Source organism: Lontra canadensis, unplaced genomic scaffold, assembly GCF_010015895.1.
Source record: "Lontra canadensis isolate GAN:19392208 unplaced genomic scaffold, GSC_riverotter_1.0 scaffold357, whole genome shotgun sequence".
Lineage (NCBI taxonomy): Eukaryota > Metazoa > Chordata > Mammalia > Carnivora > Mustelidae > Lontra > Lontra canadensis.
Window position 1 is genome coordinate 93,556 of NW_022631351.1, and position 21,706 is coordinate 115,261.

Below are 21,706 nucleotides of genomic sequence, written 5' to 3' on the forward strand. Positions count from 1 at the left end.
TCCCACATTTCCAGCCTTTAAACTCAGGCTTGAAAACACAACGGACCAACGTCTTCTGGCAAGCCAGACCTTTGCCCTAAGAGTATTAGTTCTTGGCCATGAGGCACCTACTGTGCGCTAGATGCCTCCCACCCGTGACCTTGCTTGTACTACCGTGACCTTGCTTGTACTACCGTGGTGCTTTAGGGGAGGTAACTAACCCTACTTTATTCAAGAGGCAACTGAAGTTTGGATGGATTAGTACAACCCATTCATGGGGGTCCAGATAGGACAGGTAGGAATCTGGGTAAGAATCCGGGCCTCCTTCATCTGTGCTCCTTTCACCACCATCCCCCCAACCAAAATGGCTACATTTCACAAAAAGGTTAAACTGTCAAAGTCAGGACTATGATTCATAGGCGGAGCCATCTGGGTGACTAGCAATAAAGGAAACCTACAGGTTCTTAATCCCAGAGCCCAGAGCCCACACCCCCATCCCTCCCATCTCACCCCTCAGTCCCATCCAGGCCCTCCCCCAAGGAATTCTTATGCAAGAACCATCCCCCCCACACCCCTAAAGAATGCATATCAATTAGCCGAAGGAGAGGCTGTCAACAACCCAGTATCTTGTCCTTTCATGTTGAAATAGCCCTCCTCATAGAGGCACCTGTCCACCAATCCAGCAAAGGGCTGTGGGGGTAGGGGGCAAGGGGCAGGGCTAGATATCTCTGCCTCATCCCGCACCTCCAAGATTTGGTATAGTCACTCTAACACTTTGTATTACATGAGAACAGACCCACAAGTCATCTGTCAACCAGTAAAAGCTTACACAAATGGGGTGGTCACTGGTATTAATACGGTGCCTTAGAAAGCCTCTTCGTGTCAGAAGCCCAAGGCCCAGGGCTGGGAACCACTCGAAGGAAACGGGCACCTGGGCATAAATCTGACTCCAAGTCTAGAGCTCCTGTCCCCATCAGCAACAACCGACTCAGCAGATCATCAGACAAGCCATCTCGCTCAAGGTGTCCAAATTCCAGGGCCTGATCAACTCCGAATCAGCGCCTATGCTTCCTCCCACCTGGAGAGTCTCAGCTGTCATTTGCTCAGTGTCGAATGGCACGGAAGCAACTTCTAACAAGACCACAGACAGAGCCGCTCAGAGCCACCACTGCTCAGGTCCAGCACAACAGCCTCTCCCCGTTCCTGGGCCTGAGACAAGGCTGGAGAAGATTGGGGCGGGGGCTGCGGGGGGGGCCCTTAAGGACACAACAAGAAAATCAGACAGAACGAGAAAATAGGAGGCTCCTAGTAGCTGCAGATAGAGGCTCAAAAACATTCCTTTCTGTCCCCTGAAGCAGCACACATTGGATTAACTTCTCCACACGCTAAGGGATTTCGAACACTACAAACTCCCTGGCCCCCTTCTCAGTAACTTTTACTCCTAAACCCGAGCTTCTGCAAAAATCCATGATGGTCAGACGCACCCACCCCGCTCACATACTGCTCTCCCAAACCACCCCAGAAAACCTATCACCCACTCCTACAGGTAGAATCCTCAGGCCACAGCACCGCAGTTCCAAGTCTGGCAGAAATAATTAAAAACTCATTTTCTCCGTGCAAGTTAGAACAGACACTTCATCCCCCCCCGTATTTCAAAGAGACTCGGAACAGTAACCTGAACTGGTGGTCAGGTAAAAACGCACAGCTAAGATCCCAAGACGTGGCACTCCGATCCTTCTGAACTCCACCAAAATATCAAAAGCCATTCTGCTTTCTTGTCCTTTTCAAAAGGACGCCAGAGACTCCACCAATCGGTCCGCGAAACAGCCAGGTCTTATACTCACAGCGACTCATTCCTGCTGACCTTAAGCCCCTGTTCTTAGGCAAACCTACAAGGAGAGACCGGGACCTACAGAGGTCCCACCACAGCAGGACCCAGATAAAGGAGGGAAAGGGTCACAAATAAGGGAAAGCCACCAACTACCAACTACCGACTACAAGCACTCTGTGAGGTCAACACCAACCAGTTAAGGTTCTTGGTAAAATGAAACTTTGTGGTTTCAGGGATGCTGGGGGTTGGGGGGAGGGCCCACAGAGGAGAGGAAAGTCCAGTCAGTCTGAATCAGTATCTTTAAAGGAAGTGGCAGCCCCTTCTTGCTTTTTTTCTCAGGGTGCCTGGGAAAGGCCCCAGTAGAGCTGCTCTCTAAAGGTTTGGAGCTCACAGAAGAAAAAGGAAGGGACAGGCCAGCTGTAAAACAGACCTGGTATCCTCCCCACCCTACCCCACCCCCACTCCCTCTAATTAAAGCAGCATGCAGAATTGACAAAAATCCTCCAAGGTTTTTTCAAGACCCCCGCCTGGTGCCCCAGAGAGAGATAGGAAAGTAAAGGAGTTTCTATATAAACACTAGACATTATTTAGGAGCTTCTCAATAGAAGGGGAAAGAGAAGCAAAAACTTTGGGAACCAGCCTCTGCTGTCCTTTTCCTCCTTCACCAGCCCTAGTCTGAGTGTCCAGAGGCGCCCTGGTCTGCGCCAGGCCCAAAAGCTAAGGCGTGGGCTTCTGCTCCAGGCTGCCTGTCTTTGTTCACCCAGACCCAGGTCTCAGAACAAAACAAACACACACGCAAAACTATCACACAAACTTACCACCACCACGAGTGCAAAAACCCAGGCGGTTCTCCCAACGTGATGTTTTTTTCCCATCGAATCTGGAAAGCAGAGAGCAGAGACCGCTTAGAGGAGCAGAGAGGAAGGGTGGGCTGGGGGCTTCCCGGAGCCAAAAGGCTGTGAAGACCAACTAACAATAAATGCCAAAAGGTGATAAAAATTCAAAATGGTGGCCACAGTGGCTGCTCCTGAAAACAAAGGCTCTAAGAATAGTGGGGAAGAGGGGGTGTCAAAAAATTGGATGAGGGGGGTGGGGGGGGGGGGGGGGAGTTCCACTCACCTCCGACAAGAAGGTCTGTGCAGATTTCTGTGCTCCTACGTGCAGTAAATATTCGTAGACGTATAAAGCTAACCTGGAAAGTGGGCAAGGGGCACAGAAAGAGAGGGAAGGCGTCAGATCACATGGGGCGCTCGCTTCTGGACCTTGCCAGCCGGCTTCCAGCCCTGCCTGCGCTGTCCCATTGTGGCCCCAACCAGAGGTGAGCAGCTAGCTCGACCCTGTCTCGGGCCGCGGGTGGAAGCAGTCAGGGGGGTGGGTACCAGGGGACGCGCTGCCTCGAGCCATGAGAGCTAGAGAGCAGCCCCCCAAACTTGAACTTCCAACTGGCATCGGGGCCAAATCCACCTAGGTCTCTCAAACTCTGTCAGCCTCCCGACCCCAGAGCCTCCCTCCTTTTCCCGACCCACTCATTGCCACTCTCTCTCCAGCTCTGAGGGTCCGGGGAGACTCAGTCCTGGACTCCGGGGTGCTCAGCGCGCTCTGGAGAGGGCAGCAAAGCGCCATCCTCATCAGCTCCCCACCAAGCAACTGTCCCCCAAGCCCAGGGCCAAGCCGGCGCCGCCGTCCCTGCCCAGCGCGGCGCCCGGGAGAGCGCGGGGCGGGCGGCGAGGCCGAGGGGCAGGCAAGGGAGAGCGCTCCCCGCCGAACAAAGCCCCCGGCACGCACTCCTCACGCCGCGGGCGGACAAAAGGAGCCTTCGGGGCTGCGGGAGCCACGCGCCCCCTGCCCGCGCCCGCGGGGCAAAGTGCGGCCGCCGCGGCGAGCGCCCAGGCTGGCACTCGGGACCTCGCCCACCCCTCTCCGCTGGGCCCCCGCGCCCGGCACGCCCCGCGGCCACCAGGTGCCCCCTCCGCCGCCGGCGCCCCCCGACGCCCCGGCCTCCGCCGCCTCCCAACAATGGGCTCTCCCACGTCGCCCGCCGCGGCCTCGGGGAAGGGGCCAGGCAGGCGGCGCCGGGCCCAGGGCGCAGCAGCCCCCGCCCGCCCACCTGCCTCCCACCGCCCTCCCGCAGCCCGGCGACGGCGCGGCCGCCACTTGGAAAATAGGGCTTACTTTTCCCGAGCCTGCCCGTCCGAGGGCACCGCCGAGCCTTTGCCTTTGGCAAACATGGTTTGCGGAGAAGAGGGCGCCGAGCCTCGCCGCCGCCGCCGCCGCCGCCGCTACCGCTCCGGCTTGCTCCCGAGCTGCCCCCTCGCTCCCGGCCCCCTCCCCGGCCTCGCTCGCTCGCCCGCTCGCGCTCTCCTCGCCGCGCTCCCCTCCCCCCCCCCCCGGCGCCGGCGCGGCGCTCTTTCCAGCTGTCAAAGCGTCAGCCCCGGCCGCGGCCCCATCGCCCTGGAACTCCTCCCGCGCCGGCTCGGCCTGGGGTGCCGCTGCCGCCGCCGCCGCCACTCGCCCGCCGGCCCGGCCGCCCGCTGGCTCGCTCGCGCGCCCGCCCGCCCTGCTCCGCCTGCGCCGCCCTCTGCGCCTCCGGCACCGCTGCCGCCGCCGCTGCCGCTGGTCTACTTGGAGCTCAACCGAACGTGGCTACCCGGGCGAGGAAGCGAGGCGGGCGTCAACGTCCTGCGATTGATGGCAGCTTCGGCCAATCGGCGCGCGGGGGCGGGCCCGGCGGCCCGGGAGGGACGCCCTGTCAGCGCCCGGCCGCGGCAGTCCCTGCTGCGGCCACCTCCACCGAGCCGCTGCCCCTGCTCCTGCGGCTGAGCCGGGGGTGCCCGGGGGCGCGCGCCTCTCCTTTCTGTGGCTGTGGGGAGGGGACTCGAATCGGGCCGGGGGAGCTCTCGTCTCTTGGCCCCGGCGACGAGGGGGGTTTGCCCGGCGCTCTCCGCGGCGGGGACCATGGGGGGGGGGGGGGCGCTGCGGCAGCGTCGGAGGGGAGGGGGCGCGGACCCCTAAACGGAGCGCCACCGGCTCCCTCCCGCCACGTCCCTCCACTTATCTGCCCCTTGCCTCCTTTCCACCCCCCCCCTTGCCCGGCTCGCGCCGGCCCAGCCCTTATCTCCCCCTCTCCCTCGCCGGCCCTCCCCCCCCTGGGCTCACACCCCGACCCCCTCCTCAGACTCCAGTCCGCTCCCCGCCGCCCCGCCCCTGGCCCTCCCTCCTGCCCTGTCCGCCTTCCGAGTGCCGGGCCCGGGGCTCCACGCTGCGAGCTGGGCGGCCCGAGCCGGCGCCGAGGCGCGCGGCTGCTCCTTTACTACATCATTAAAATACTTTGGAAAGCCCCAAAGTGGAGCCGCGCGATAGAGGTCCTCGGCGTGCTTTGGGGAGCCTGGGGGAGGAGACGGGGGACTTGTGCTAAGAAAAGGGAGAGTGATTGCTCCCAAATTTCTAAGGTCTGGCAGCCCTGGCAAGTTAGCCCCTTGGCTTCTCCGCAGGAGACGGTGCCGTCCCGGGTACCGGGGCGTCACCTGGGTGCCCTGCAACGTGGAAATGCGCGCCACAGAAATCTGCAAACTTCAAATAAATGGAGCTAAATTCGGGAGGGGGGGGATGAGAGTCAGGCTTGGGGGGAGGGGAAGCTTCCATTGTCAGTGACCCAGGTGTACAATGGGAAATGGGGGGGGGTGCTGGCAGAGTGACCCAGCTATTTGCCGCGGACTCCTCTCTGTCCACGCTGAGAACCCCAAGTAGACACTTTGACTCCCTTCTTAGACCAGAAACCAGCGAAATAGGGGAAGACTCCCCCATTTTCAGACTGCTTTCAGAGCGCGGTTCTCTTTAAATGTGATAAAACACTGTCGGCACTGTCTCTTTAAAAGAGTCAAGCAGAAAAAGCTGTGTAAGCGCTGATTGGCTGCCTGTTTGGATACATCTTTAGGGGAGCCTTGAAACTGTTAGCCTAGGTTGATTTTTTTTTTTTTTTAACTGCGCTGTTCCAATAAACAAGTAACGCCCCTCCCCCTAACATGCCTCGCACCAAACAATTAAAGGATAGGTCAGTGTCCTGGGGAAAACACGTTTCAAGTAGGAAAACTCAGAACTAAATTTCAACAAAATAAAGAATAATTCCCTACCATTAAAGTTTGCTTATTTTGATCTGTTGAAAAGAGAAAAGGGGCTTTTAAAAGAAATGCCCCGCAGCAAACCGATCTGCATTGGTTCAGGAAGGAGACTCGGTGCATTTTTGGAATAATGTTCTACTCAGTGTAACAGCCTCCCTAAATTAGAATACAGCCAGGCCCTACGGATGCCTCTGGACGCACTCTGTTCTCTGCTGGGACCTGGAGATCGCCTGGGAAGGGTACCGAAAAGGGGAAATACCGAACCCTAGTCTATGGTTGTCTGTATGGAAGCCCCTAGTTTAAAGGTTGTTTTGTGAATGAGGGCAGCATGGAGGTTGGGAGGGAGGTGAAGAAAATAATTACAGTTATTTTTTCCCCTAGGCGGTTTAATTTAATAGGGCTACCTTAAGGTACCTTAGAGCCCACACTAGTTAAATTGGCCTGTTCATCCCCTTCCCCTGGACTTCTATTTTTGATGGGCTAGGAATGGCCAAGGATGGCTTGTCAACAGACTGACTCACAAGAAGCCTGACTCATCTTGGGTCTGCAAGGCCCACAGATTATGAGGATCATGAGTATCGGTCAGGTCCTGCCTAAAGGAAAACACTGCCCTTCTCTGGCTGGACTATGGCAGTGTCTATCTACCAAGTTGGTTATGCCCTATTAGCACCAGGCCTGCAGCACAAACCTGTCCGGACATCATTTTCCTCATCTGTCAAATGGGAAAGGAGGGTTAGAAGATCTTTAATATCTCTTGAGAATCTGATGTTCTGTGATGCTGATTTCCCTTCTACAGTTTTCTTCCCACATCCCCACACCCCCACACCCCCACCGAAAAAAGGACTGGCACCTTCTTGGGGAGCAAATGTGGCAAGAGGAGAGGAGTGGCATTCAGGAAACCTGTGCCAGGCACTCTGTCTTTGTGGTCTGCCCTTTGCTAGGGCCTGACCCAGAATGAGGCCCCGTGTCAGTAGGTTCCTGGTGAGGCTAAAAGAAAGGACTCAGGGAGCCACCAGCCTGCTGGAGAGAAGAGAGTTGACAGGCTCCTGGGAAGTGGGACCACTCAGCAACCCCAACCAAGGGTGCACATGGTGATCCAAGAGGATTCAGTCCAAACCCCTAAAAACAAACAGCATCCCAAGCCCCAGCCTCCCTTTCCCCACGGAATCCCCCGGCTCCACCTTCGCCAGACCACATCTTTGGGCCTGCCGTCTTTACTGGGAATTATTCCCACCCCACCATCCCCCTTGGACCATTGCTTAGGGCTAACATGCTGTTCAATGCCATCTTCTCCTCTAAGACCTTTTTGCTTTTCAATCCCAAAGCAAAACTCATCCATCCCCCTGCTTGGTCTCATTTTGTTTGAACCTCCGTAGTGGCTCTCTGTGGTCAATTCTGCCTCTTGTTGTAGCCGTTGTTTACTGTCTGTCTCCTCCGCCAGAGCTGGCAGGGAGAGGAACGAAGTCTGAGTCATCTGCGTGTCTCCACCACCCAGCACAGGTTCAGAACCTGTGTGTATATCAACTCAGTGTATGTACCAGGGGTTGGGGAACCACGAAAGGAAAAAATGGTCTCATCCCCGAAGGAGCTCCGGACCCAGGGTGGAGATAAGAAAGGGACACCAGCAACAAAGGGATGAGATAAGGCCAGTTTCCCAGCCCCACCCACCTAAACCACAGCCTCGAGGAACTACTGTACTTTTGGTCCTCAGAATACACCCAGTCATTGCTCGTATATCCACCCCAGGCTCATTGATTCTTTCCTCTTCTCTTTCTCTATCCCTCCCTCCCTTTTCTTCTTTCTTCTAGTACCTGTCTATTGAGCATCTCCTATACCAGGCATTGTTCCAGGTACTGGGTAATAAACCAAAGATCCTTACTCCATCGAGCTTATGCTATTGGGAAATCCTCTGTCCAAAAACCTCTTTCTGTGACAGATCCCTCCTAATCCTAAAATCCAGCCTGGGCAGGTACCACCTCTACCAGGAAGCCTTCCAGGGAAGCCTCCCTGAGCTCCCTGACTGGGCCAGGAGTCCCCTGGCAGCCCTTGGAACACCCCCCTCAACAACCCACAACAGACTGCAGTAGGCCACAGTGTGTAGGTGTGGACATGTGTGCATCTCCCTCATGGGAGCGTGAGCTCCTCCTGCCCAGGGGAATGGTCGTCATTCACCCGCGGGTCTCCAGTGCCCACCAACTATGGTGAAAGGAGACTCCAATAACTGAGTGACCAGAATGAGGAGTAAGAGGCAGTTGAGGTGGAAGAGGAGAAGGAGAGGTCAAGTCCAAGCTCGGGCTAGAATAGCCACTCCTTCACTCAGCTGCCAGAAACCAGAGGGCAGAAATCCTGGGCTCTGGGATCAGGTTGGCAATGGCCAGGCCTCCAGAAGGTGGCAGTTAAAGGAAAAAGACTCCAGGCCCATGGGCTCAACCTGTGAAACTGCTTTCCAAGGATGCCAGAGGCTGTCCCTACCTCTCCCTGGTGAGCAGGTCTCTTTCAGAGTTCCTCACACAGCTGCTAGAAGGATGGGGCTCCCCATCTGCGGGGCGAGGGGGGGAGGCGGGGTGCAGCTATTTCGGTGGTCACTGAGAATGCAGCCCATCCCCCTCCTGCCCTGACACAGTGGGCCCTGGAATTGAATGGGAAGTGTCTCTGGTCAAAACCCTGGGCTCCTCTGCTGGGGGTAGCCGGGCTCCGGCTCAGGCTGGTCAGCCCTCATGTTACCCAACGTTTCCCTGAAGGGATCAGGAGCCTTAAGAGGGGGTATAAAAGTCCAGCGTCCAAGCCTCTCTGGTCGATGTCGGGCCGGTGACCTTGCCTTGTGAGCCTGTCTGGGAAAGGAGGACCTCATTGTCCCTGTCCAGGGCAGGCAGGGGAATAGGGGTCCAGGAACTTCGGGGGGAATTACCTGCTGGGCTGTCAATCAGTGCTGGCCAAGCCCGTTCTCCTGATCACCTCTGGACAGTGGAGAGTCACTGCTTTGAAGGCTGTTTGGAGGCTCAGCAGAGAGAGTAACTGGAGAAACATTCTCTAAGTTGAAAAAGATGATTACTCCTGATGTTATTAGCACAGCAGAGCCGGCAAAAAGAGAGGTGCTAAGGAAGAAGGAAGTGAAGTTTAAAATCAAATGTGTTTTGAACTGTCTTCTGCTGGACACACACCTGTGTTAGAGCAAAATGGTTTTAGGCATTTTCTTGAATGGGGTTAGTTCTATCAAGAAAGCAAATGGTTTTAGGCATTTTCTTGAATGGGGTTAGTTCTATCAAGAAAGCACCTACTAAGCGCTGGGCACTGGGCCCTAAGCCAGGGACGCTGAAAAATGCAAGAAAACACAAGGCAAGGTGTTGCCAAGGGTAGGCAGACAGGGGAAGACAATGCTCGGGTCCCTCGGGGTTTCTGCTGTGCCACCCCACCTCCTCTCCAGGATGTCTTGGCCATGAGTTCATTCCCATGCCACCCCATGAAGCCTTCCACAGTGTCCCTTGGCAGCTCCCCCTTGCATGCTCCACTGGCCTTGGGCCACTACGTCTCCATGTGCCCTCACCTGCTGCATCGTTATCCCTGCCATTTCTCTGCCTGAACACCTCCCCCAACGCATGCCTCCCTTCCTCCAGGTCCCTGGTCTGAACATGGCCAGAGTCCACCCTAATGAACCTGTGTGGACTGGCACCTGCCCCTCTCGTCCTGGTCTAGTTTCCTCCCTAGCAACCGTTACCAACTACCATAGTATATGTTTACTTGTTTTTCTTACCTTTCCCCTCATTAGAATTTAAGCTCTGTGGGAATTTTATCCCTATCTCTAGAGCAGGTACTCAGTAAAAATATGCTCAATGTTGAATAAAATAATTGATTTAAGAAAGATTTTCTGAGCATCTGGTATGGGCTGTGCCCCCTGATAGGTGGCAAGAATGCCAGGTGAATGAGACAGTCCCAGTCTTCTTCTGTTCAGAGCTCACAGCCCAGCAAGCAAGAGAAGGGTTAATTCAATAGGCACACAAATAAATATGTCATGACAAACCGTGCCAAGGAGAGGATGCTATGAGCAGAGTCTGATTCTGTGGGGGAGGGAGTGGTCATCAGGGAGGGCTTCCCAGTGTAGGTGACATTTGAGTTCTAAAGGATGCAGGAGAGTTAACTACACAAAGGAAGAACGTTCCAGATAGGGAAGTGAAGTCTGCGGCAGGGAGGAGCTCTGTTATGTGGGGTTATTGATAGCTAGTCCTTGTGACAGGAGCAGATGCCCCTTGCCACAGCATTAGAGAAAACCCCAGAACAGAGAACTAGAGCACCTCTGCACAGGAGGGGAGGTGCTGTCAGGTAACATTTCAAGAAGCCGGTTACTGTAGCTATGGCTGGAGTCACAAGTGGGCTGATCACTTTCATGCTCCTTATAATAGGTAGTATAGCAAAAGGAAGGAAGGAAGGAAGGAAGAAAAAGAAGAAAAAGAATATCAAGTGTTGGAGGATGTGGAGAAAGGGGAACCCTCGAGCAGTGTAGGGGGGAACATACCCTGCTGCAACCATGCTGGAAAACAGGGAGCTGCCGTATGAGCCAGCAATTCCGCCTCTAAGAACACACCCCAAATAACTGAAAGTAGGGACTCAAACAGATATCTGTACACCAATGATCATGGCGGCATTATTCACAGCAGCTACAACACGGACTCTACCCATCAGCTGACTCGTCCATCAGCTGAGGAACGATGGAATGTTACTCGGCCCTGAAAAAGGAGGGAAATTCTGACACAGGCTACAAGGTAGATGAACCCTGAAGATGTGATCCCAAGTGAGATAAGGAGACACAAAAGGACAAATATTGCCTGGGTCCACTCGCGTGGTGGACCTAGAGCAGTGAACTTCACAGACATAGAAACTGCAACGGCGCCTGCCACGGGCTGGGCAGGGCAGGGGGAATGCGAGGTGTTGGCTAAATGGATTCAGAGTTTTGGTTTGGGAAAATGAAGTTCTGGAGAAGGAGGGTGGTGATGGGCACACGGCGGTGTGAATGTACTTAGCTGTGCACTTAAAACTGGTTTAAATGGTAAAGTTTTACGTGACGTATATTTCACCACAATAAAAACCAGAAAGGAAAGGCACTGAGCTAAGAGCGATGAGGGAGGGCACAGAAGGGGTCCAATATGGGACGTCATGAGGCTTGGAAAGGGGAACATAAAAAGGAGGGGCATTTAACTTGTCCAGTGGGGGGAGAGGCGGGACAGAGTGGAAGGTGGTAGGAAGGATCCGGAAAGCTGTTGAGACCAGGCTCGGTCTAAACTGAGGTTTGAGTGGGAGCTGGGGCAGGTATGGAATATGTTCCACACAAGAATGGATGACATTCATGGATTTACTCAACTGAGCTGAGCCATTCAGGGCCCTGGGCGTCACGTTAAGAAGTTCAGTCTTTGTCCTGTAGGAAGGGGCTTTCACCAGGGATGACCTCCTTGTGCTTTAGGAAGAGCACTCTGGGGGCCCGGAGAAAGAGGGCACCCCCAAGGCAGTGGGGGTGAGAGCAGCAGATGTGGTCAGAGGTGCTGTAGCAGGTGAGATGGAAGGAAGCTGATGGAAGAGAGTTCCCTGGGCTCGGTCGCTGATGGCATATGAAGGTGTGAAAGCTGACTCCCAGGTTTCTGGCGTGGGTGAGGGGGCTGCCCATCGGGGGACCCCGGAAGGGAAGCAGGTCTGTGGGTAGCAAGTATGAGGAAGGCAGTCTTGGACGTGCGGAATTGGAAAAGCCCATCGGAGGTCCAGATGGAGATATCCAGGGATAGGGAGACTATAGTCTGGAGCTCTGGAGCGAAGTCTGCCTTGAAGATGTAGCCTGGGGGGTCGCCCACATCTGGAATTCAGATTCAAGCCCAGCAAGGCAGCTAAGGTGACCCGAGCATCACCTGCGGGAAAGAAGACATACCGGCGTGGTGCAGATGGTGCGAACATCCCCCACAAACCTCAGAGCACCAGAGGTCTGGACGCTCCCAAGGCTCTCTTCCCACTCTCTCCTGATTTCCTTCCTTCCCCTGCGGTTGTTCTTCCGGTGATCCTAGAAAGGGTTCTTATTCTCCTGCCTCCTCTTAAAATTCTATTAGGAGAGCTATTGCTGATACAATGTTACATAACAAACAGCCCCAAAATCTCAGAGGCTTATTGTAAAAGCTGTTTATTTCTTACTCACAGGTCTGCTGTCAGTCTGGGCGGCTCTGCTCCAGTCTGCTCCAGGGTCCCCCTTGCTGGGGCCCAGGCTGAAGGGCAGAGGCTGCCTGGTGTGTGTTTTCAGAGGGGTTGAACGGAGCACCAGCTGCCAAGCCGATCCATGCAAGCATCCGCCTGCTCCCCAGTCACGTGGCCACCCCAGTGCTCCCCAGTCACGTGGCCACCCCAGCATCGGCGCGGTGGGGAGGTATCTGCCTCCCATGGAAAAAGAGGTGGATATTTGCTACACAAGCTACCTACCATGAATGAGCTTCTCTCAGGCTCTGTCCTTGACCTTCACTTTTTGCTTTGGGCAAGTTTAGCCATGCCCATGGCATTGACCACACCTGAGCCTCCATGATGATTCCTGAATCCACCCCCTGGCCTAGATTTTTTTCTTAGTACCAGACCCCAACCCGCCACCATCTGTTTAGTTAAAAGGCATTCCCACCTGGATGTCCCCCAGGTGTTTCAAAGTCCCTGTGTCATGAACTGGACTCATTATTTCTCCCTATTCAATTCCTACCCACTCCCCATGTCTGTGCAGGACACCAACATCTAGCTGATTACCCAGGCCAGAGACCTAAGAGTGTGTCTTGTCTCCTTTTCTTCCTTGCCCACTGCCCCCTCTCCAGCACCTGGGTTGGTCAGCTAGATCTAGTAAGCATCCCACGTTTTTCTTTTCTTTTTTAAAAATATATTTTTTTAAGATTTTATTTATTTGACAGACAGAGATCACAAGTAGGCAGAGAGGCAGGCAGAGAGAGAGGGGGAAGCAGGCTCCCCGCCGAGCAGAGATTCTGATGTGGGGCTCCATTCCAGGACCCAGGATCATGACCTGAGCTGAAGGCAGAGGTTTTAACCCACTGAGCCACCCAGGCACCCCCAAAAGATTTTATTTTTAAGTAGTCTCTGCACCCAACATAGAACTCGAACTTACAACCCCACGATCAAGAGTCACATGCTCTACTGATGGAGCCAGCTGGGTGACCTGTAGGCCTCCCACATCCTGTCCACTACCACCCCCACTCTCATCACTGTGATCCAGCCCCAGATTATTGCACAACCCCCAGCAGATCTCTCTGCCTTCAGACTCTCTTCCAACCCTCCGGCCTCTCCTGGCCAGTCAGAGGGATGTGTTGAAGGCACAGATTTGACATGCTTTTTGCTCAAAACTCTTCAGTGGCCCACCTTCTCATACAAGATGAAGCCCAAGGTCCTCTGCAAAAAAGTTCAAGGTCCTTCGTAATCTGGCCCCTGCCTCCCTTTGCAGCCTGTTGCTCCCCATTGTCCTGAGCACTGGGGATGGATGTGCTCCTTGGAAGTTTGTAGCCTGATGGTGGAAGCACGCAAGTCTACCAGTACTTATGATACAATGTGCCAAGTGTCACCATGGAGGGTACAGGCCTCTGTGGGCAGAGTGCAGGGGTATTATGCTGGTCCAGTGGGTCACAGAAGGTGGCTAGGAGGAGGTGGCCTTCCTCAGACAGTGGGAATGGATGAGCAATCTCAAGGAGAAGCTGGAGAGAGAGCTCTGAGGAGCATCAGCAGGTCTGATGGAGGAGGAGCTGATGGAGGTGATGGAGGAGGCCTGTTCAGAGAAACCATGAGGAGGAAATCTGGGGGAAGGGGTGCCTGGGGAAGAAAATGTTGACTTTTAGATAGTGATCAAGCAGCAGAGAGCTCTGCAGAAACTGGATGACTGGTGAGGGCATTTTAGGGGAGCAATCCGGGCAGAAGCCTCATCACAGCAGTAGCAATGTGGGAAGGAAGATAGAGATAGCAGGTGCAGACAATTCTCTCTAGATGCTGGGCTGTGAAGGGGATCAGAGGCCAGTGTGCCAGGAGTAAGGAGCTTTGCTGTGTTTTGGATGAAGATGAGAGAGACTGGATCCTGTGTAAATGCTGATTGGAAGGAGCGAGTAGAGAGGGAGAGGCCAAGTGTACTGGAGAGTCAGAGGACAACGTTATAGTGAGGTCCCTGAGAAGGTGGGAAGGGAAGGGGCTCAACACAGCTGGAGGGCCTCCTTCACTCGCCTCTGGGAACGCAGAGATGAGGAGACCCAGCCTGTGCCCTCCGGATACTCTTGGTAGGGGTACCTCGGTGGCTCAGTCAGTTAAGCACCCAACTTCCTATTTGGGCTCAGGTCATGATTTCTGAGTCATGAGATCAAGCTCCGAGTCAGTCTCCACACCTAGTGTGAATTCAGATTCTTTCTCCCCCTCTCCCTCTGCTCCTCCCTGCTCATTCTCTCTCTGTCTTAAAAAAAAAAAAAAAAAGATGCTCATGGTCTAGGAGTGGAGGCTGGGTCTTTGCCAAGGAAGTAAACCTGGAACAGGGGCTTTGAAGGTTGAGTAAGAGTCTGCTAGACAGAGCAGCAGTGGTGAAGGGATCCCAGGCAAGAGGACAGCATGAGGCATGGGGGTTGGGGGAGTGGCATGGCGACAGGAGAGGGGGGTCAGGGTGCTTCCCACACCCTTCCACATTGACTTCATGGGCACCCACCTTGGTCACCCATGGATCCTGAGGGAACACAAGGACTGGGTCATGTCCACCTCTGTCTGGCCCAATACCCGGCTTCCACCAGTGTTGAGTAACAAAGGCTCCGCTTCGGACAGAGGAAGTCTATCCTGAGGATGATGTTGAGGGGATAGCAAGGATTCCTCTGGGGGTCATCGCCTCTCTCCCTTAGCGCTGGACACTGTCCTAGGCAGGCCCCAGTTAGTGCCCCAGTAAATGTCAGCTATGTCCCCAGAGGCCCAGTGTTCCAAACCTCCTTTCTAGCCACCCTCTGAGGCCACCGGGGGAGGAGGTGTGGGAGCGCCCTCTCCCCTAACTATCTGGGGCACCCAAAGCAGAGCTTACAGGCTCATTCTCCGATTCTGAGCCCCGTTTCCACGGAAACAGACATCGGCAACCATCAAAGTCCCAGCTTTCAAACACGAGTCTCTTCCAAAACTTACGCTCACGTGATTCATAGACCTCACAATTGTGGGGGCTGCAGGGGCCTTCCAGAGCATCCCACCCTCCCTGTGATGTGAGGGCAGAGTCAGGGCTAGAACACCAGGCCCTGGCTCCCCGCTCGGTGCTCCGTCCTTTATCCAGTGCTGCCCCGACTCGAGAGAGCTCACAGCCATCCTGACCCATTGACCAGGGCCTCAGTTTGCCCATCCATCCATCTAAGGAGGAAAAAGTACCAGGAATCAACACACATCTGTTGGGCACCCCAGATTCCTGCCAGCTCAGTGCAGGGGTGCCCAGAACAATGGGCACAGGGGCAGGGGTAGTCAGCCTCTCTTCCAAGGCTGAGGTCACTAGAACACGAGACCTGCTTCTTGGTCCCTGAGGGCTGGGATCCTGCTTCCGAGGACTCTGGGAGGAGGAACTGGAAGGACACAGGTCACCCACAGGCACTGATTCACAGGAAAGGGGTTTGCTAGGCAGTGTCCTCTGGGCTCTGCCTCTCTCCGCCTCTGGAACCCTTTCTGCCAGTTCTGCTCCTGATCCCTGCCCTCTCCTCTGCTGCATCTTGCAGTCTGTTCCTCAGTCTCTACATCCCTGTCTGTCTCTCCTTCCTCTGTCTCTATGTCTTGACCCATCTCTGTCTCTGGATCTCTCCATACTGTTCCCTCTCAGTCCCTTTCTATGGGCTTCTCTGGGTTTCTACCTGTGTCTGTGGATTTCTCTCTTCTCCCACCTGAGAGACACATGAGGACAGGGATTTTGTCTCTTTTGTCCACTGTCAAATCCCACCGTCTTGGACGGTGCCTGGCACATAGTAGGTACTCAGCAAGCACTTGCCAAATGAATGATGTCTTTACATGTCTGTCTGTTTCTCACCCTTCCAGCCTGTGTCTGCCTCCCTTCTCTGTCCTCTCTCTCGTCCTCATCTGCTGCTGTTGTGTCTTTGGACTTCTGCTTCTCTCTCCCCCTTTCTTTCTTTGTCTTTTTCTTTCACTCCGTCTCTCTCATTCTCTCTCCCTCTCTCCCTGTTCTGTCAGTGGCTGCTGGACTCTTTTACACATGGGGGCATGCGTGTGAGCATACCCACACACACACACCCCCACACACACCCATCTGCAGCATTTTTTCCTGTAAATGTTTCCTAGGTTGATGTGGGTTTAGGAAACCTAACTTCAGTACTGCAGCTCCAACCCTCGCGGTCACCATGCACTCCCCCATCCCCCTAATTACTGTCACAAACAGGACCAGGTGTCCAGCCCCATAGCAAAACTGGGAGGTTGGCAAATTTGTTTCCAGTGCCTTCAGCTGGTTCCTGGGTCACCGTTTCCTTCTGCCCAGTGTCTCTCCTGAACAGCAAGACCCCCAGGGGCTGAAATATTGGACCCTCCAATGATCTGCTGTAGAAAAGGTTCTGAGACCAGCCATTCACAGACCTGGTATTACCCTAGTCGCTGTCAGACTCCTTTGGGACCTGTCTAAAAATTTGTTCTCTGGGGCACTAGGGGAAGATGAAGGTTTTTGCCTCCAGGAGGAGGTGTGTTACGCCCCTAGATGCATAGGAAGGCAGTAAGTGGAGGTTTACAGAAAGAGGTTTATGCCCCCAGATACCAAGCTCGCAGATAGCCCCCTACCCAACAGACAGCGTGATGTGACCATGGGAACGTGGATATGGAGACCAGCAGAAGACCTGTTTCAGTCTTACCTCTACTCCTTATTTGCTGTGTGGCCTTGGCAAACCACTCAACCTCTCTGAATCTCAGCTTCTTCATTTGGAAAATGGGGGTCATGCTGTCGTCCTGTTGGAGTGAGATTCAGAGCGAGGTATATAAACCATTTCACACATAGTATGTGCTCAGTGCATGATCATTTCAATTGCCCCCTCAGCATGTTGGATATGCCAGGAAAGATGGAGCCAAGACGCAGTACATGTCTATATAGCACTAGTTCCTGAGCTGGGGCTGTAGGCCAGTCTTGTGCAATGATTACTAGCTCTAACTTTGGGGTCAGAGGGGTCACTTACTGCTGCGTCACTGACCTTCTCTAAGCCTTGGTTTCCTCTTCTGTAAAATGAAGGTCATCACATCAACAGTTTAGGGGGTTTTGGAGGATTAAATTAGATAATAGCTATAAAGTGCTTGGCCAGGTGTGTGATCAGGTATGTGATCAGGAAACATTAGATGCTACTAGTTTTCTAAATGTTAGCTTGTTGGCTGTCACGATGACCCTAAAAGTACATGTTCTTTCGCCCATCTTCCAGGGGAGGCAGCAAAGCTTGGATGGAAGGGGCAATTTACCAGTTCAGCCAGCTAGCAGGAGACAGGGTTAGGACTGGACTCCAGCCTCCTTCTTGGCATTGTCACTATTTCAACCTCTCTTTCCCTTCCAGAGCTGCCCAAAACCCGAAGCTGGGTCCTAGCTCATAAGTCGTCCCTGAACATGCTCCTGTGTGCCCCCTCACCAGGCAGTGCTGTGACTGCATGAGGAAGCAATATGTGGAAGCAAAATCCCTGCCCTGAGAAGCTCATTGAGGACAGCGCAAGCTCTTGAACTTGACATGGAACCACAAATGGGAGAGGAGCTGGTGGGGGTGGAGAGGGAAGGAGCCATGAATGATGGAACATGTGAAATCCTTCAGAAAAGAGTGTCTGCTGCTGTGCTTTTCAGGAAATGTTATTCACGAGTGTGGTTCATCTTATACACTGGCGTGGAAACAAGAATAGTAGGCGAGGCACCCCACCGGCACTCCAAGGCCTCCCAAGGAGGAAGGAAGAGAGGGAGGCTTTGCTCACAAGAATTATCCTGGAGACAGCGAGGGGTTCTCAAGGCAGAAACCCCAGATGGGCACACCTGGAGTCTGCTCCCTCCATGGCTAGGTCCCCCAGATGCCTTGAGGTAGGATCCAAACCCAGTGGGCAGCCTGGAGTGGGATGAGCTAGCTTGGTCACAACATCTGGACAACATATGCCCCATTCTGTCCCCTAAATGGCTCAATTCCAACCATGGGATGAGATGACTAACTGAGCCTTCCTGGGGTGGGGGGGGGAGGTGAATGGAGGGGTCCTTCTGGAAAGAGGGCAGGAATAAAAATTATCAGCAGTGTCTTTAGTTGATAGGAATACCTGAAAACACTAACCACCACCACCACCACCCCCTGCAATTTTTATATTTTTCCAGCTTGTCAGAGCTCTGAGTCACCCTCTAAGTGAAGAGATTCCCATGTCTAGGTGCTGGCTGGCTGGCAGATGCCAAAACAAATCAAAGGCCTAGAAGCAGAGTGGTTGGCTGGGTATAGCAAGGTGCTGGGGCAGTATTGTAGCTGAGGAACTGTCACTTCTTAGAAGATGAACTGTCTTCTGAGCAGCAACTTTACTAGCATTTATTTATCCTCAGCCACTCTGCAAACATGATTCCAGTTCAAGGAGCTTGCAACAAAGAGATTCCATTCCAGGCTTTTTAAAAAGAAAAAGAAGAAGAAAAAGCAAGACTAGGGAAAAAAGAAGAGAATGGAAATGAGCAGCACATATGCTGTGACCGAGCACTGGATGAAGCTGTAAGTTCCCTACCGGCCAAAGCAAAAAGGGAAACATGATCACTTAAGGAACTCTTGACATAAAGAGGGTAGAAACTGACATTTGTTGAGTACAATCTAGGATTTTTAACAGATAGCCTCTCATTTCCTTCCTAGTACCCATGCCAGGAAGCCATGGTCAGTCCCATTTTCTGGGAAGGAAAGTGAATCTCAGATGTTGCCGTGGGTTCTGTGCTAGTGCCTCACTGAGATTCCCTGTCCTGGACCAACAGCCTCATCCCACAGCTCCTGGGACTTTGGCTGCTGCCAGCCTGCAGTAATATTCCTCCCTGGGAGTCTGGCTGCAGGGAAGTACTTCATCCAAAGTCACATGCCCTTCCAGAGGAGATTTCTACTCCTACTCTAAGGATCTAGAAGTCCCAACAAGCTCATGTTTCCATCAGGGGACACAGGGAGAGTTCCAATGAACTTTAAACAGTGGCTGCTGCCTGATTATTTTTGAACTCCTTGAGTTAAGAGATCATCTGCAAGGAAAAGAACCCCCAAGCTAGCAGAGGTAATTGACCCTGGTCAAAAGGAGATGATACAGCCACACGGTTAAGCAACAAGAGCAGGGGAGAAGGTGTGTCATGCCCAGGTGATTTCCAGGGGTGTCCTTTGTGCTATTTGCCCAGTTTTAATGGCACATGGACAAGTCAAGCAGGTCATGGTAACACAGGGCTCAAACCCTTTGTGGTGCAGGTCTGGGTCTCCACCATGAAAGCTCCCTAGGTGAGAAGAGACACTGGCAGAGAAAGTGAGGACACTCCAGGTGAGATGGTGTAAGGGCAATCACCAGTATCCATTATGACCTTGAAGCTTCTGCAGCTAGTGAGGTGGTTCATCCCACTAACCCTTCTCTTTTAAGTCTCCCGGGAAACAAAGCCAACCAGAATCCCTGTGAAGTGATTTCCATGTGGGTCAAACTTCATGGCAGCCAATGAATCAGGACAGGGCGGGGGATGGACTGTAGTGGATGCTCTGGTCGTCCAACCCAGATTTCCTCTTCAAGGCACACCACCCCTCCTCAGCTTGAGATAGTGACACATGGGTCCTCACCTGATGTTACCCTCCCCCCACTCCCAAAGGTGTCTTAACATGGAGCTGCAGTGCCTGCTACCTTGCCTTTTCTGGGACATTTCTGAAGGACCATCCCAGCTCCAAGTCTCTCTGTAGGATCAACCGAGTTTTCAATTATAGCCACATTGCTGGTCAGTTTCTGCCTCCTACCAATCCTGCCTTCCTATCTGCCTTACAGGCACATCTTCCAAGAGCACTTCACAATAAACCTTGGGCTGCAACTCTCAAAGTCAGGATTTCTTTCCAGGGAACCCATTTTTTTTTTTTAATAGTCTCCACACCCAGCATAGAGCCCAGTGCAGGGCTTCAACTCATGACCCTGAGATCAAGACCTGAGCTGAGATCAAGAGTCAGACACTTAAAAAAAAAAAAAAAAAAAAAAAGAGTCAGACACTTAACTGAGCCACCCAGTGACCTCCACCACCAGGGAAACCAATCTTAAGTAGACATGTTGACAAACTTGCTCAAGGTAACAGCGCAGATAAACATGCTCCCCCTTATGTCATGGAGGCAGATTCTCAAGGAGACAAAAGTGTTCTTGCATTAAATTATAAAATTTTAATTATTTGAGAGTCAAATGGTTTAAAATGTGTACACTAGGGCGCCTGGGTGGCTCAGTGGGTTAAGCCGCTGCCTTCGGCTCAGGTCATGATCTCAGGGTCCTGGGATCGAGTCCCACATCGGGCTCTCTGCTCAGCAGGGAGCCTGCTTCTCTCTCTCTGCCTGCCTGCCTCTCTGTCTACTTGTGATCTCTCTCTGTCAAATAAATAAATAAAATCTTTAAAAAAAAATGTGTACACTATTTATAAGACAAATTCCCAGTTTTCCAGGTGCTTTTGTTGCATAATCAACTACCCCAAACGTAGTGGTGTAAACAATGACTCTTCTATGATGCTCAGGGATTGCTGAGACCTTAGACGGGGTACAGTGGGGGTGACTGGTCTCTGCTCTGTCTGGGAACTCAGCTAGCAAGACCCCAATAGCTGGAGGCTGGAATCTTTTGGAGGTTTCTTCTCTTACACATCTGGCACTTAGGCTAGGATGACTCAAAAGTTGGGCTCAGTATATTGTAACTTGGGCATTTTACTCCCTGGCATCTGGGTTTCAAAAGGGAGAATCCTGAGAAAGAGCATTCCCCAAAGCCAAGGAAAAGGTACATGACTGTATGACCTTGCCTCAGAAGGCACGGATTGTCCCCTCTACTGTACTCTCCTGGTGAGAGCTGCACAAGTTCACCCAGATTTCAGGGAAGAGGATGTAGACCACACCCTTTGATGAGAGGAGTATCAAAGAATTTGCAACCATTTATTTCTTGAAACCAAATACCATTGGTAGGGATTTATCAAAGGAAACAGATATACTTGTCTAACATCTATGTAAAAGGAAGTTTACCACAACATTGTTTATAATGCTGAAAAATTGCAAACAATCTAAATGCCCAATGACCCATAGGGATCGGTTAAATAATTTGTAGTACAGTGTGTCAATACTATGAAATATTATGTAGCTATTTTAAAAAATAATACGATATGATGGAAAGATTTTTATACTATATTGTGAGATGGAAAAAGTTGGTTGTAGGCAGGGTATAAGGGTTGCTACACCCTGATTTAAAGAATAGTTTTTTTATTACAGAAATTTTTTTTAAAGATTTTATATATTTATTTGACAGAGAGAGACACAGCAAGAGAGGGAAGACAAGTAGGGGGAGTAGGAGAGGGAGAAGCAGGCTTCCTGCTGAGCAGGGAGCCCAGTGTGGGGCTTGATCCCAGGACCTTGGGATCATGACCTAAGCCGAAGGCAGACGCTTAACTGACTGAGCCACCCAGGCGCCCCTCTCCTTTTAACCCAGAAAGGATTTGATCAGATTCACCATCTCAATGGCGGCAGAGAAAAGAGATGAAAAGAGCTGTTTCCTCAATGTTTTTGAACACTATACAGTGTTCATCTTGCCGCCATGCCAAGTGAGATAATGGCTT

General features: G+C 52.8%; 1 protein-coding gene across 2 annotated transcripts in view; it reads right to left on the reverse strand.

The window, feature by feature from the left end:
- LOC116862854 (single-stranded DNA-binding protein 3-like) overlaps positions 1-4,160 on the reverse strand; it is a 30,963-nt gene extending 26,803 nt beyond the window's left edge. The window contains exons 1-3 of one of the 2 annotated variants that reach the window (XM_032850277.1): positions 3,983-4,160; positions 2,930-3,002; positions 2,629-2,690 (exon numbers count right to left, since the gene is read on the reverse strand). In XM_032850277.1, coding sequence (XP_032706168.1) covers positions 2,629-2,690; positions 2,930-3,002; positions 3,983-4,038 — 191 coding nt within the window. In that variant the 5' untranslated portion in view covers positions 4,039-4,160. The remainder of the gene's footprint in view (positions 1-2,628; positions 2,691-2,929; positions 3,003-3,982) is intronic. The other variant, XM_032850278.1, reaches the window with a different exon arrangement.
- Between the last annotated feature and the right edge of the window lie 17,546 nt (positions 4,161-21,706).